Below are 15895 nucleotides of genomic sequence, written 5' to 3'. Positions count from 1 at the left end.
TTTTTTGCGACTCGTAAGCAGGTACGCGCAAATGAATTTGGATGCAATATCATTTATTGACGACAAAACGCATGTAATGGGCACGAAATACAGTAAACAATCATGATTTAGTCTACAGGGCCAATTTCATAGTGAAAGCAAATCACAAACTGTATGTTTGTTTTAAAAAAGGTGATAAAAAAATGAAAGTGAATAAAATGGTTCAATGACGAGTGAAACAAACATTTTTTGTTCAAGAACTGTTGGGATCGGCAGCCGGCAGAGTTTCCAAATCAGACACCAAAGTAGTTGCTGTTGCTCCCACTGCAGTCGCCGCAGCAGCCACAACTGTTGGCTGTGGAACTATGGTAGCTGTTGTCGTACTAGGAGTAGTAATAGTGGTAGCCGGCGTTGTAGCTGTTATAGGGGCAGCGACAACAGAAGTAACGGTCATAGTGCTAAATGTCGTCCCAGTAGTTAGTATTCTGGTTTGCCCACTAGCGTTAGGTCCGGCACGAACTGCTAACGACACAGGCTGGCCACTCTGTAATGCGGCAGACACCTGAGAGAGCAGTGCTTTTTGTTGAGCGTCAGTTCCCCCGGCTACTTTCCATGTTCCAGCGGCCAGAGCTGACGCTAGACTAGGAGCCATGGTGCCACCTGTAGCGGAGGCACTCAAAGTTGCAACCCGCGTTGTGCCACCAGCCGACCCAGGCTGACCAGTTGTCACAACCTGAGAAATAACAAATTTAAGTTTAGAATGTTAAGGTTCCACGTCGCGACTGTGACATTACAGTTACCTGAATGGTCTGTTTCAAGCCTTGCTGTGTGACGGGAATGACTCTGGCTTGAACAGTTTGACCTTGTTGGTTCTTCGTAAACATGCCAGTTCCGCCAACGCCTGCACCCGAGCTCGGTGAAGACACCAACACTTGAGCGTTACCCGCTGTTACTTGTCGGATGACTTGTTGCAATTGCTGCATAGTAACTGTAGTGCTCATGGCTCCTGGCTTGGAAACTGCAGTCGCACCTCCGGCTGTGGCTCCTCCCGCAGCGGTATTGGCACCAACAGGCTGCACCAATTGGACTGTTCCCACTGCTGTCGCCAATTGCTGACCAGGTACGCCTTTTACAGTTCCTAACGTGACGGTCTGTGGATCGTAGAATAAATTAGACTAAAAGTACGATTCGCTCGATGTTGTTAATATAATTTTATCTATACCTGTGCAAGTTGGGACGTCTTTGTTGGTTGCTGTTGCTGAGTTTTACGTTGGTGGAGGAGTTGATGTTGTATGGTGAATTGTCTTAACTGTTGTTGAGTTGCAGTGCCTGCTTTCACACCGGCTGCTGTCAAACCCTTTACCTGCATCTAGAGTACACAGAAGCGTGAAATAAATGGCTGAAACGAAATCATTTAAACTTTTAATACCTGAGGTAGCCCAACACTAATGGCAGACACGGGAATAGTGACACTAGGCGCACCGCCTATGCTGCCCGGTGTTGATACTGTTTTAACCAATGTTGCGACTTGAGGCTGACCGCCAGCTGCTGGAGCTGTTTGAACCTTTTAATTAAAAAAAAAAAAAAAAAATACACGTCTACATCTTGTTTTAATTTCTTCTATTCGAATTGAATATTTACCTGGAGACCTGCTTGTGCAAGGAACTGAGCGGTTGTAATTCCGGTTGAATTTGCACCCGTTCCAATCTGCACCGTTTGTTGTTGTCCTAGATTAGATTGAAGACCCGACGACCCGGCATTGGCGGCAGCTGCAGCTGCCGCTTTTTGCTGTTGTTGCTGCTGAATCTGTTGTTGCCGTTTGAGCAAAGCAGCCATTTCGGAGTCAGTCACGATGGCTCTAGCGACGGTTCCTCCCTTTCCTAGCAGAGCAGCAGTAGTCGCATTGCCTTTAAGCAGTTGTGTTCTCGCTCCAGCTTGTGGTTGGCCTGAATAACAAAAAACAAAAATAGGATTAACGACAAAAGAAAACAATGATCAAATCAAATGGAAAATTTTAGAGACTCACCGGCAATCTGTACGGTGTTCAGAGAGCTTAAAGCGGAAGCTGTTCCAGCCAAACTAGTTGAAACGGTTCCGACCAATGGGACTTTCTGTCCCGTTGTTGTCACTCCGGTCGCAGTGAGCTGTGAAGAGGCACCTCCTGCAGCCCCTGTACCACCGACCGTAACCAACTGAAGCTTCTTTAACTGCTGATCCTGAAGTCGCTGTTGTTGCTGTTTAACCAATGCCTGTTGCCGTAAATACTGTATTTGCGTCGGTGTGAGAGTCTTGGTTGTTCCTGTTGCCGGCGAGACCACAGTAGTCCCACCGGTCTGAACGACTGTCACTGAAGCTCCTTTGTTGACACCTGCCGCAGTAGTAGTGACGGTGTTCAATACTCCTGCCCCAGAGACAGCTATACCGGCGGATGCTAGCATGTGAGCCGCCGCTTGTACAGCTGCCAAGTTTCCAACAGTGACCACAGTTTGTCCAGCAGCCGGGCTTCCAGAAACAATTGTGCCTGCTTGCTGTTGGGAACGCACTGGACTGGCTCCAGCAACAACTTCTTGTACGGTTAAAGTACCTAATGGACGTTGAGTACGTATACCGGTAGCACTTTGAAGTACAACTTGTTGTTGAACCTGTAGGGTACAAACCAACCAAAATAGATGTTTTTATCACATTAAAAATGTAATAAAAATAGAAAAAATAAACTACCGCTGATCCCTGAATGTTGGCGCCACCCGATCCTTGCAACAGAAGTGTGTGTTGTGTGTTGGTCGATGAAGCAGAAGAAATTGTGTTCATGACAACAGTGGAGCCCATCTGAGTCGAAGCAGTGGCAGCACCAGCCATAGGATTGGCTGCCAACGTCGACGGAGAGGCAGTGGACGTCACACGGGCAGTAGTTGCGGGACTGCTGGGCGCCCCAGGAATTCCGCTTACAGCGGGAGATGCTGAAGACGCCAAGTTAGCCAATCTCTGCTGCTGTTGTTGCACTTGAACTTGTTCAGCCATTGCAACGGCTGCTTTCTGCTTCTGAGCGATTCTCTCAGCACGGACAGCGGCAACTTGAACAGGATTTAAAGGTGTGTCGTAAGCGATGCCAGCTTCTAGGAGAACTTGCGCGTGCTTTGCATTGGTCGCGCTTCGGTTTGCCGATGCACCGCTACCAGTCAACATTGATCTTTTTCGGAAGGAATTAATTAACAAGTGTAAATTATACAATATCAAACCAAGAATGTAAAGTAGCTGAAATTAAAAAAACCTATTAGTAGGAGCTTTCTTGTGGAAAATACTCTTCAGCGTTTCAAATTTCTGATGCCAAACGGTGGTAAATGTGTTATTATTGTCGCTGGTAACCAGCTGGGAGGTTCGCATTTGCCTATTTCCAGTTTTGGTAGGAATGGGAGGTTGCTATATATACAAAAAAAAATCATATAATAATTTAAATCTCAACAACGAAAAGGCCTTTTTCGCACGTACCAAAGATTTCGTTTTCTTAATTTTCTTGGGGCTCGTGTCAATGGCTGCCTTGCCCTCTTCTCTGGGAAGAATCACGTGGATATACCTGAATGGGAAAAAAAACCCCTGAAAAACACTTTTCTAGTGATAGGATTTAAAGCGACAAACCTGTTCCGGCATTGCTTAGGTGAGCGGTATGAACGTGAATACGAGTTTACCATATCAGCCACTAGGTCCCAATTAGGGGTGTGAGCCGGCGTCAGAATCACTAGATTCAATGGTAATTCTAGCAAGTTCTGGACAGCCTGCAACAGAATCCAATCCTCATGAACGAGCCATTCCGGAGTATTCTCATTCTCCTCGATCGGACGAATTGGTAATGCTGGCGTTTTAAGAGTCAAGTTGGGAAGTGGAATAGGAGGCCTGACTATGCCTCGGAATTTTTGTAACTTAAGATCTCGTCGCAGTTTGGCCAAAGCAGGCGACGGTCGATCGAACAGTGAACGCGGAGCGTACACGGTTTCCTCTTTACGAACCTTGGCTGGTCGCCGACCTGCGTTTCATAAGTAACACGCCATTTTAGTTGAAAGGGATACTACGATTATGATGTTATGAAATTGTAATTCACCATCATCAGGAGGGGCTTGAACGGATTCTTTACGCGGCCGTTTTAGTTCCTTTCGTACGTAAACAGGAGGTAGAGACGCCTCGTCCATGATGCGAGTTTCGTACAGGTGTCCCAGGGTGTAGTCCATGTACACATCGCTGTCGTCTTGGGGAGGCGTTGGAGGGCACCAAATCTTTTGTACAAAACGCGACAGCAAATGATTATTTGTCGATGTAGGGCGCTTATTATCCCGAATGTAATTTTAAATTAAACCCACCCACAAGTATTCTCAAATCTACTGAGCTACGCTTCTAAAAGTTCTTGACAATTTTAACGATTGGGTTAAGGAAAGCGTTACTTACTGGCATTTCTTCTAGGCCATCCATGGAAATCCACTTCTGTGAATCCAATTAGGGTTGCGTTAGTTAATACATCTTCAAACTTAACTTTCGACTAATAAAAAATCTGATACCCGGCTTTTCCTACGTGTTTTATTATGGCTTTTAAGTGCCGGCTTTATTTCTTGAGCTCACGTCTCAGGTTTGGCATGGCAAAACTCTCAGTTTTGGTGTCTACTTTTCTTTTAGTCGTTTGAATACTTTTACGTAGGAGAAATGGAAGAGAGAGAACACAAAAAAGGTTTCCAAGTGCCAGTGCCATTCCAACGAAATAAAGCTCGCACTTGAAGCAAGAAATTTCTTTTTAGGAATCAGGAAATGGACGTTTTTTTTTTTTAAATGAAAGAAAGGGGGCCCAAATGTTAAAAACAGGTCTCTTTGTCTTTGCATAAGTGTGCAAGACACCAAAACGAGGTCACACAATGCAAAACCAGCTGGTAGAGTGAGTCTCAAGAAATAAAGATTCAAAAACACATGGGAAGGTTACATTTTATTTCCAGACAGAAGACAGAAACAAAACGAGCTCGTTTTAGATTTAAAATGAATGATATCAACGGTGTTCGGTGTGAATGAGATGGGTTGGTAAGTTAGAGAAAAAAAAGTCGCAATTCACTCAAGTCTTGAAGATGGCAAGTAAAAAAAAAAAAAAAATAGATATATCACAAAGCACCCTTTATCGACTGCCATTCAAGGAGGCGGAAGCTGATTTTAACTAACTACATCCAAGTCGGGGTCGATGTCCAATTCAGTTGAAAGCCCACGTTTAGCCTTTTTACTAGGTACGTTGTTTTCTGGTTCGCAACCGTTTGAGAAAACATCATTAGAAGGTACGGGACTGCACCCGTCTTTGACTTTGTTTGCAGATGTTTTGGGGCTAGGGATACCCTTAACACCAGGCAGCAAAGGTTTCACATCCAGTGTCCACAAGTTGATATTAACTGTCCCACGCGACCTAGTTCTTGGACTTAGAGCCTTAATGTTGTTAGAAACGGACGAGGCGTCATCTGAAACATCGGGCGTAGTCGACTCGCTCCTCAATGAGACTCGAGTTCGTTTACGTTTCGTCTGCTCTGGCGTTACGCAAAGCTGGCTATCATCAGTCTCGGTAATCGTTGAATCTGCCGGTAAATCAACAACTTCAACCTTTGTTGGTGTTTCTACGACTTCCTCGCTTCCCTTTACATGATTCCTTCTCTTGCCACGAGTGGGCCCACTGACACGGGTGGATTCCGATGGAGTACCAACTGACCGATTTAAATTAGACTTAGACCTGGGTCTACCAGGCTTTTTCTTAACCTGATTGACAGAGTCCTGATGAGCGTAAGTGAGTAATCCGCCGTCGTTCTCCAATGACACCCCGCCGATCGAGTCGTTCAGTCTCCCTCGTTCATCGTCATTCCCAGATAACGTCGCCAATCGTTTGAGTTCCCAGGCTCTCTTTTGTTCTTCAATCTGAGCTTCGGCAGCACGCAGTTGTTCAGCACTCCAACACTCCTCGCTGCTCTCCATATACTTCAAGGCGTAGCGTTCTACGGGGGTCAACTATTGAATACAAGAAACACAGCGTTAAAACATTTCCCTTAAACAAAAACAAACTGAAATATATGTTTACCTGTTCTTCAAGTTGCTGAAGTTCAACTTCAGCCTTGTTAATTTCAGCATCAACTATATTGTTTTCGCCATCCTCAGAGGCTAATGGAGCCGACTCGTCGAATTCAGCCATTTCGGCAGCGGCCTCTGCTCGAACGATCCGCGCGGCAGCAACGTCCGTCTCGTCTTCCGCTGCAGCTAAAGCCGATTCTAGGATGCCAAGGGCAGCTTTGTTAGGAGCCACGGGACCAACACCGTCAGGATAATGGTTTCCACAGCTTGTGGCAGATGCTGACGAATCTATTTGTTCGCCTTTAGGGCGATCAAGTACTTCCGCCATTCTTTTCGAAGCATCTGCTTCATTAGCGTCAACTTCAAATAGGTCATGAATAGTTTGCTATTAAAATCAAAATTTAAATTAAATCAGCTTCAAAAGTAAAACAATTAAACAATTTAAAAACCTTTTTGAACGTTGCTGCTGTGAAATTACCACCCTCAATAGCTATATCACCGAGAAGTCGTTTTTGATTTGCCTTCTTCAAAATGTTTTCCTCGACTGTGCGCTCACTGATCAATCTAGAATAATGGAACAAAAGACCGTCAATATAAAGTGGATACGGCTGTATGGAATTTATGTACTCGCCTGTAAATGTGCACGTCTCTTGTTTGTCCAATCCGGTGGCAACGATCTTGAGCTTGAGCATCCATCGTAGGATTCCAATCCGAATCATAAAATATGACCGTATCTGCTCCCGTCAGGTTTACTCCAACACCACCCGATCGAGTGGATAAGATAAAACAAAATATTCTACGATCGGCGTTGAATCTCTCCATCAATACCTGAAAAGCATAAATTATAATTTACATCAATAATGAAGCATTGATACAATTGTTAATAGAAAGAAAGATTTCGATATTATTCTGGAAGGTACATTTGATGACGTACTTATTTCATTGAAAATTACCAGTTAGTACGTGCAAACATTAACTTAGCATCGAAAATCGAAATTTCAAATTATAGAGGTGTTTACCTGTCGTTGATCGACACGGGTAGTACCATCCAACCTTAGGTATATGTGCCCATGGTGATTTAGGAACGACTCTAGAACGTCCAGCATTCGTGTCATTTGTGTGAAAATCAGAACACGATGCTTTCCCACCTTTAACTGCCTTAGAAGATTATCCAATGTTTGTAGTTTTCCTAAACAAGAGAAAGGATGCTATAGTAGTGCCGTTACTAAAATATTAAATAATAAAACAAACCACAATCATATTGAATGAGGCGAGGATCTGGAAACTGTGTCATCATTGCAGACTGAATTGGATGCAAAATTGAAGTGAGTGGGGACACATTTGATTTTAGATCGTAGTCCCTTTTTTGACAGCCCCACAATTTTGAAGGAGGAGGATGGGATGCATGAAACACAATCGGAGGCGCCGTCACTGCTGGAGTATACACCACGAATCTAAATTTGTAATATTTACTGTTAAAACAACGTTATCTTTTTCTTTTAGAAAATAGTTATTGAATTACCTCTGTATAATATCTTTCAACTCATCGATATACTGCTCTGGAGTGTGCAACAGTTGTCTTATCGCATTCGTTTCAGACCATAGAGATTCGTACTTCCGTCGGCCAACGAGCGGTTCAATCGCCCTCAAACATTGAAGATAAGATTCTCCTCGCCTTGACCACGGTAACTCTTCGGAAGATTTCTTATCGTCTTCTCCGTAAGCTACTGAGGATCGTGAAGGTGATGTAGTTGTTACGGCAATTATCACGTCAGATCCCCAGATCGGGCTTGCTTCGCACTTGATTTTATTCAGTTTGGCAAGGAATGTCAAACGTTCTCGTCTTTCTTGGCGTTTCTTTTCATCAACGGGGTTCTGTTTAAGCGATATTTTAAATTTAGTACAATTTCTGCAGAATTAAGTTGTGTAGCATGAAACAAGTTGACCAACTAAAAATTGCTGGCATAAGTTTTTCAATTACTAATTAATATGCTTTCTCTTGTCAGAATGCCAACATATAAATATATAAATTGGACACTCTAAAGATGAGAAAGAGCAAGACGATGCAAAAAAAGGAAAAAATATGTATGCTCCTACGTTTTTAAAAAGAGAGCGATCATAATTCCATTTGCTGCTTCTCTTAGTTCCAGTAGGATGTTCAGGACCATTGTGAGAAGTGCGTGGTTGAGAGGAGAAAGGTGGTGGAGAAGGAGCATTTGAATTAACGTTCACTACACTTGACGAACTGGAAACAGCAATTAGGTTCCGAAGATTGGTACGGAGTCCTAACAGTCAGAAAAAAAAATCATTAGAAAACAGAAACGGGATGTGTGCTAAGTTTAAACTCGATTTCAAATTTCAAAATGAAACCGAGAGTTATACTCGCAATTATTCCTATAGCGCTCAAATCCATCGTGAACGATGAAGTGGATCAATACACGACTACTTAAGAGCGCAAATTTAAAAAAATTATTTCCAGAGACTTACCAGCATTCGTGGAGCTGTCGTTTTGGTTGGCTGCTACATTCAGCAACTGCTGGGCGACAGAAGATGACAAATTCAATCTTCCATCTCCAGACACAGCCAGTTTCTCATTGACGCTTTCTTTAAGGGGAACTTCTGATGGAGATGCTGAAGCAGCAGGAACGGAAACTGCATTCATAGTTCCACTTTGCTGTGCCAGATGAAGTTGTAAAGCTGGGCGCGTGAGAGCCCCACTTGTGGCAGCTACCGCAGCGTTTGACGACAGCAAAGGTGCAGGAGCCCCGAGACGAGGTTGCTGTGGTGATGCGAGTCCTCCAGCATTCCCAAGTATCGAGTTGGTTCCTGGCCTAGAAACAACCCCAACTGCAGGCGACGGCCTTGTCACTGTGATACCTCTTCCAGCCCCGGGACCTTGCTGCGGTTGCCTATTGGTTGTAACGTGCAACCGCAACTTTCCTCGAGGACAAAGAGGAGGGAGGGGTGGTGCTCTATCGATCTCTTCAATCAGCTTAGCGGGAACTTGAAACTTTCTGATCCTATGAGCAGTATAGGCTGTCATTGTGAACTCCAAATCAAGAAGCATAAGATTCAATGTGTGGAGATTTATGTGCTGTAACAGAAGATTATAGATTAATATGCCTGTTCATCCAAGTAACTGAAAGTGTTTGGTACCCACCTCAAAAGGGTTGTAATCAAGTAGTCCGTAAACAGGTGATGCCGTATAGTAAACAATCGATTCCATTTGAAAAGGAGATACAATAGGACGAGGTTCGAAAAGATTCGGATGATTGCATACTTTGCGTAACTGCATTAGGACATTGATGACACTTAGCAAATTACCCGTCGATAGCGTTTCTTTTGTTCTGTTAAAGACGATCAGAATTTTAAATACAAACAAAAATTTTGTTGATAAACAACGAACTGCTGCTTACTTGGCTTTGGACATGAAATCGTCGTACAAGTATCGCTGCCTTTTTGACAATCGACACATAACAACGTGCTCATACTTTTGCGGCATTTGCTTCTCAACCTCACTTTTAAGTCGGCGGAGAATGAACGGTCTTAGAACCTAACAGAAAACAGAAAACATAAAATTATAAAAACAATGTTAACAATTAAGTTTTTTAAAAACAATACCTTGTGTAATCTACGAATGATTGATTCATTGTACTCTGCGTTGCCTTCAATCATACCAGAGACAGGGTTCGAAAACCATTCCCGAAAATCTCGGTGGGACCCAAATATGTCGGGCATGAGAAAATGCATAAGGGACCAAAGTTCCATTAGGTTATTCTGTAGAGGAGTACCAGTAAGCAACAACCGACTAGGAGGAGATCAGACAAGTTCTTAATACGTTGTAAAATAACTGAATGTTTCCGTAGTATTACCGTTGCGATTGAAAATTCAAAAGCAGTTGCCATCGCTGTGACTTGAAGTTCTTAATATTCTGCGCTTCATCAAGTATGAAGTACCTCCATCGTTTCCGACGGAAAGCTTGGTGGTCCTGAATCACTAACTTGTACGACGTAATGCAGACGTGAAAAGCATTTGGTTTCGTCCAACCTAATTTTGGACAAAAGCCACATGAAGTCTTTGTTTGTCTTTCTGATATTGAAAACCTACCCATTCGTTTTTGCCGTCGATCTTTTTGACTTCCATAGTAAGTTAAGATTTTGAACGAAGGACACCATTTTTTGAACTCCATTTCCCAATTGAGCATAACTGAAGTTGGTACAACTACGAGATGTGGTCCCCAAATTCCTACGAAAGATGTGTTTACTTAAGCAATAGTCATTATAACAACAAAAACAAATAAAATACCTTTTTCACATGCCAGCCAAGCTAAAAGACCTATCGTTTGAATAGTTTTGCCTAAACCCATTTCATCGGCTAATATGCCGTTTAGTTTTCTTTCATACATGGCAGCCATCCAATCGAGGCCAATATGTTGGTATTCTCTCAAGGAGTGTTTGAGCAAGAATGGCACTTTGGCTATCACCTAAAAAGTAGAAACAAATAAAAACAATTCTTTTAAGTTTATGTGATACTAAAACGATAGAAGTGGAATTTCGGGATGGAGGTTTAAAAAAAACAGTCATACGAGAGGAATCATATAATTAAAGCATTAAATTAGTAGATAGCAGTACCTTTGTTGATTCTAATGTATTTCCCTTAGGCTGAAAGCTCTCGGCAAGGGCGGCAGCATCAGATAACTTAGAGGTGGCAACGTCTTGGCCGCCAATTGAGTCATCCAAGAGAGATTCAATCCCGAGGCTTTCTTTTACGTTATGATCAACTTCCATGTTGTCCTTCGAATCATCTTCAAACTCTATTTCGGAGTCTGATGCACTTGACAAACCTAGCATTTTTTAAATGATAAATTTTATAAAGCCTTGAATCAGCATTCGCATTAAGTACCTTCAGAGTCACCAAGGTCTTCTGTTTTGTCTTCCTCCTCCATCTCTTCATTATCAAGAGAATCTAAATTAGGACTTCCACTGTACTTTGCAAGAAGCTTTTCAATTGGCATGTCTTTTTCGGCCTCCAGTTCTAACAACTCGTCAGCTCTGGACTCCACTTCCTCTTTTTCAGCTTGATCAATCGTTTCTTCGTCATCTTCTTCACTATCATCAGAGTTTATTTCAAACTCATCGTCAGAGAGTTTTTCCTGATAACAAAAATAGATAAATGTAAATGCTGTAATAAATTCCAATGACCAAATTTGAACGTTTTATAACTATGTTTTAAATAGTAAGATTCACATAAATCACTGATATCTACCTCGTCAGCTTTGTCGACATCGGCATCAGGTTTGCCCAAATTTTCGAAGTACTCTGGTGGAAGGTCATCAAGCAGATCTTCAAGGGGAATTTCGGATTCTCGTTTAAGCGCATCGATCTCTTCCTTCTCCCTGTCTTTATTTTTGGCAGCATCACAAGAATCAAGTGTTTCTTCTTGTGCTATGGTTTCTTCATCATCTGTCGACGTAGCGTCATCAGGATCAAATTCATCGTCAGATTCACGCAGCTTTTCAACCATATTGTTGGCAATCTAAAATACAAACGAATAAGGATGAAATAATTTTCTAAACAATAGATCGAAATTTAACTACTACAGAACCCCTCAGACAAATGCCTCGATTCGTCAACATAATAAAGAATACTCTCAAAATCTGACTCGTCATCAAAATCATCATAAGGAAAGTGAAGGTTGACGTATTTACATCTAGGTTCCTTAGCCTAGTTTACCTCAGTTGTTGGCTTTAGACCTTCGGTCAACAAAGACGAGTACTTTTCGGTTTCATTAACAATAAAATTAAGATGCTGATCCAAGACTCGCTTTCGCTTTTCTTCTAATCGAATTTGTTGCTTGTACTCGACCAACTACATGAAATAATGATTATTAAGAAATATTCGAAATACATTATAGAAAAATATGTTACCTTCTCGACATTTGACCAGAATGTACGGATTTCTTTTGCGACAAACGAAGCCACCTTTCTAAGTCTCTGTTCTTCTTCTTTTTCAGCTTTTGCGGCAGCAGCAGCCTTATCTTGGAAATGTTTTAGAACCATTCTACCGCACTGTAAAGTGGTAAATTTTAATGGAAATGAAACTTTACAATATGCTTCTCTTTTTTCTTTACCTTTCTTGCCGAATTTTTCTTCCATTTACGTTCCTGAGCAAAGTCTGCCGCGAGCCAAACCATTTCTTCTAAAAGGTAATCCCAATGTGATTTCGCTCGGGGTGGCTCTGCTACTTTCGGTAGCCGTTTTTCTGACCATAGTCCCTCTCGTTGAAGTTCTGCTATTCTTTGCACAACATGGGCCTCCTGGAAAAATTTCCATCCGTGAATTGAATAAATAATTGTATCCACAAACAACATAATAATGTTCACAAACCTGTTTTGCTTTTTCTACAATTTGTTCTGGAGTCATCACTGTGGTAGGTGGTCTTCCCACTTGAGGTGTACTTGGTGCACGAAGAAATACAGGAAGACTTGCACCCACAGTACTTTTAGATAGAGTAGCAGTTGGCTGCAGAGGCTTGGCTGGTGTGCTTGTCACAGTTGTAATTGTAGAAACCGGAAGTTTAATTCCCGGTGATTCTAAACAAACATCACTGTTTATTATATTTCAATACTCATTAGAAAATTTTATACTTACCAGATGTGATGGGTGTAATAAACAAAGGAGCATCTTCAACAATTGGAGATGGAACCTCGAGAGGCTGAGTCTTTACATATTCAAAATATGAGGCTGGAGGTTTTCTCTTCCAACCCAAGAAATCCATCATGTTGCCACCATTTTGAAGAAAAAACAATTCTGACAAGACTTCTTGGAATTTTTCCTTGGTCTGAAGCCCAACAGCAATGTGGTGATCCTTGACTCGTTTCCTAAGAGACTCCATTTTCTGATCTTCAAAACTGGTAGGCAAATCAACAGCAGGCATTCTGCATTGATTTAAATATGGCATGGTATATTTAGCAGGAAAAAAATAACAGCAGTTGTCAAATGAATGAATCATCATAAAACATTTCTGATTAATGTGTAAGCTAATTAAAGTAGATGTGTCAACTCTTTTGGGAATAAAAAATGCGTCAAATTAAAGAAGACCAATTTTTTGAAGGACAGAAAATTTTATTCATTCAACAAAACCACGCTTCCAATTACAAAAGATGCAACAATGCAACTTGATAGAAGCGACGGTTGAAGGAACTGTTTTTGAGCGACTTACCTCGTACTTTATCTGGAAAAATCTTGATTCAGGATAGCAATCCAATATGAAGAATTTGAACTATGAAATTTGAAATTAACGTAGTATGATCTCACTATTCCTTTTTTACAAGAGTCGACCGGCATTTTAGGCCAAATACATAAACCCCTGTACGAAGGAGCGGCCGATGCATCGATTGCCTAAGCCGCCATTGGGATATGCATCAAGAAAGCGAAAATGCCAAGCGAACTGCAACGCCACTAGTGGCGAAATTTCGAAGCTTTTTGTTTTTATTTAATGTATCGATAGTAACGCGGGAAACTAACTATCGATGAAAAATGTTTTTGATGGGAAAAATGAAACGCGTGTATTTTTGTGAGGGCGAGAGTTCGATGCGGTTTGCACACCTTACAGCAAAAAAAAGGATAAGACGGAAAATGTTCATTTAAAAATCCCCTCTCAACATAGAATACAGTGAATCACTCGATGCCATAAATTTTCAGCGTACGATCCATACTCACAGACGCTATCGACTGCGCATGGTTGCCGAAACGGACTCCCATAGCCAATGCTGTATGGTCGTTAAAAGTCTTCAGAGTTTCCCATTGCTTGCAGAGATAAACGCGCACGTCGGTACCAGCCACAGCAAGGTAGGTGCCGCTTTGATCGAAGCACAAGTCCTTAACTTCGTATCCCTCGTCGAGCTGAATTGTTTTAAAATTCTTCAATTTACGTAAATCCCACAATTTGACGCAAGAGTCTTCTGCCGCTGTAGCCAAATAGTAACCATTTTCTGAAAATGACAAAGCCGCAATAGGACCGGAATGACCTGTAATTGTAAAAATGGTAATAGTAAAGCTAATGTTTATCACAAGATTATTTTAAAAGTGCCAAACCTGGAAAGTTGGCCACGTTAGATTGTTCTTTTAAATCCCAAATTTTGATCTGTGAATCTTGTGTTCCAGTACCGAAAATGAGACCATCTGGATGGAACTGGGCTGTCGTGAGCGGATTTCCGTCTGTGTCGGCAACCTTTGTCAACAACCGCCCAACGCGAATATCTGAAAATGCCCAGTGTTGATCCAGTGACGTCGACAAAACATATTCTCCGGTTGCGTGGAGCGACAAGCCTGTGACAGGACCATCATGAGCACGGATGATGGCAGATTGTGAGGAACCGGTTATATTCCAAACACGAATCGTCGCATCAGGAGATGCTGTTATCGCGACTTCCTATAACAGATTCAAGGGGTATATTAGTATCATATAACAAAGTAAATCAAGAGAAAATTAAAAGAAAACATGAAATTACCTCTTCTGGATGATAAAGCACCTTGGTAACTTTTTTTGTATGTCCCTTGAGAACAGCAACAACCTGCTCAGTGTCCTTGTTAAAAACTGTAGCGCATCGATCGTTACCTCCAGTCAAAATATGAGAAGTATCAGCGGCATGAACGTCCATGGTCAAAATTCCGGGCATACTTGCACTGTGCAAAGCCTATATGTAATCAATCCATGAAAATGGGATAACATTTCAAAATTATATTTCATTACCGGATGAGATGCCAAAGTTTTATATCCCTTCAAAGCTTCTGCTGTAGCTAAGCCTTCGGGCATGGTCTTGCCTCTACGTTTTCGTTCTTGAGTAAGAACAGTGGCTTTATCTTGTAATTGTGATATGATTTCCGGAGTTAATCCAGCTGCCTCGATCGGTTGTGCTGCCACACCACCAGCTTCAGCCTTAAATCAAATCAGTAAATTTATCATAAATAACATACACATAAATATCATAATGCTTTCTTACTGAGGCAGCAACAGATGGTGTAGATACAGCAGCATAGCCAGTCTGGGGCTTAAGAGTTGCAAGTGCTTCCCGTGCTGTAGATACTTCCTTGTGGAGGCGTGCAATAACACGACAAGCAGCATCATGTTGGTAGAGAGCATGACTACATATAGAAAGAGAATGTGTGCATAATAATTCCATGTGTAATATTAGTTGGTCAATACCTCAATTCTTGTCGAGCAGTTTGTAATTGTTGCCTCAAAGTAAAGGAATTTAACATGACAGCATCCCATTCATCTTGTAAAGATTTAAGCACAGCGGGAATGCTTGTTGCAGATGGTACTTTAGGCTTAACAATTGGGGGGGCTAGAAACAAAATTTCAATTACATGTAAATTCATTGTGGAACTTTGATAAAAAATTTCTTACTTTTGATTTCAATAAGTTGATCTACAGTTATTTCTTTCCCATTGATGGGATCTACCCCGTTATCAGCAATGTACTTTTCAATCAGCCGACGTTCAAACACAGATCCTGACACCGGTGAGACCACAGGATGTTCGGGAACTTCGTTCGACACTATATAAGCAAGAGATATAAGACGTTAAATATCAAATTTCTCAGAAGAATGGATTGGTTTTAAATTTATATTGATAATGAAAATGTAATATTACGAGAACAACAGAGGGCCATGATGAAGCGTGTAACCTTTTTTATATACTTTTAACAAAAATGTGCAAGATGCATATGCTATGCTCGCTTAGGGCTAAACAGTTGCTGGACTCATGCTAGACTACACTATTCAATAAAGCGCTTCATTCCATTCAAAATTCTCAGTGCGAGATTTCTTTTCTTTTCAAAAT

General features: G+C 41.7%; 2 protein-coding genes across 2 annotated transcripts; both read right to left on the bottom strand.

Annotated features, from left to right (window-relative positions):
* Nucleotides 1-36: 36 nt before the first annotated feature.
* LOC124313936 (helicase domino-like) lies at nucleotides 37-13483 on the bottom strand. The gene is made up of 36 exons (XM_046778793.1): nucleotides 13272-13483; nucleotides 12701-12987; nucleotides 12437-12642; nucleotides 12181-12366; nucleotides 11978-12118; nucleotides 11784-11918; nucleotides 11317-11586; nucleotides 10954-11203; nucleotides 10683-10894; nucleotides 10357-10534; nucleotides 10159-10296; nucleotides 9924-10098; nucleotides 9673-9859; nucleotides 9468-9604; nucleotides 9212-9398; nucleotides 8539-9145; nucleotides 8149-8336; nucleotides 7574-7926; nucleotides 7303-7505; nucleotides 7071-7240; nucleotides 6683-6879; nucleotides 6501-6615; nucleotides 6062-6436; nucleotides 5746-5991; nucleotides 4414-4449; nucleotides 4073-4244; nucleotides 3613-3997; nucleotides 3466-3550; nucleotides 3248-3396; nucleotides 2698-3166; nucleotides 2006-2621; nucleotides 1621-1925; nucleotides 1409-1543; nucleotides 1202-1348; nucleotides 780-1130; nucleotides 37-712 (listed from the first exon to the last, which is right to left on the bottom strand). The coding sequence occupies exons 2-36, from the start codon at nucleotides 12984-12986 to the stop codon at nucleotides 233-235; spliced, it is 8472 nt and encodes a 2823-aa protein (XP_046634749.1). The 5' UTR covers nucleotide 12987; nucleotides 13272-13483; the 3' UTR covers nucleotides 37-232.
* Nucleotides 13484-13591: 108 nt separating this feature from the next.
* LOC124314094 (pre-mRNA-processing factor 19-like) lies at nucleotides 13592-15838 on the bottom strand. Its single transcript, XM_046779123.1, has 8 exons — nucleotides 15707-15838; nucleotides 15462-15611; nucleotides 15258-15399; nucleotides 15055-15196; nucleotides 14805-14990; nucleotides 14563-14748; nucleotides 14147-14483; nucleotides 13592-14079 (listed from the first exon to the last, which is right to left on the bottom strand). Exons 1-8 carry the CDS (start codon nucleotides 15723-15725, stop codon nucleotides 13730-13732), a joined length of 1512 nt encoding a protein of 503 aa, XP_046635079.1. The 5' UTR covers nucleotides 15726-15838; the 3' UTR covers nucleotides 13592-13729.
* Nucleotides 15839-15895: the final 57 nt, after the last annotated feature.

The sequence above is a fragment of the Daphnia pulicaria genome, chromosome 10, assembly GCF_021234035.1.
Source record: "Daphnia pulicaria isolate SC F1-1A chromosome 10, SC_F0-13Bv2, whole genome shotgun sequence".
NCBI lineage: Eukaryota > Metazoa > Arthropoda > Branchiopoda > Diplostraca > Daphniidae > Daphnia > Daphnia pulicaria.
This window is presented reverse-complemented; position numbering and strand designations above follow the sequence as displayed.

Excerpts from the sequence above, each read along its gene's own strand:
- LOC124314094 (XM_046779123.1), bottom strand. Across the intron at positions 15,400-15,461 it reads TCAACTTATTGAAATCAAAA|CCCCCCCAATTGTTAAGCCT; the intron begins GTAAGAAATTTT and ends TTTTGTTTCTAG. Across the intron at positions 14,749-14,804 it reads AAACTTTGGCATCTCATCCG|GCTTTGCACAGTGCAAGTAT; the intron begins GTAATGAAATAT and ends GATTACATATAG.
- LOC124313936 (XM_046778793.1), bottom strand. The coding sequence starts at position 12,986 with ATGCCTGCTGTTGATTTGCCTACCAGTTTTGAAGATCAGAAAATGGAG. Across the intron at positions 12,367-12,436 it reads TTGTAGAAAAAGCAAAACAG|GAGGCCCATGTTGTGCAAAG; the intron begins GTTTGTGAACAT and ends AAATTTTTCCAG. Across the intron at positions 8,337-8,538 it reads CGACAGCTCCACGAATGCTG|GACTCCGTACCAATCTTCGG; the intron begins GTAAGTCTCTGG and ends TCTGACTGTTAG.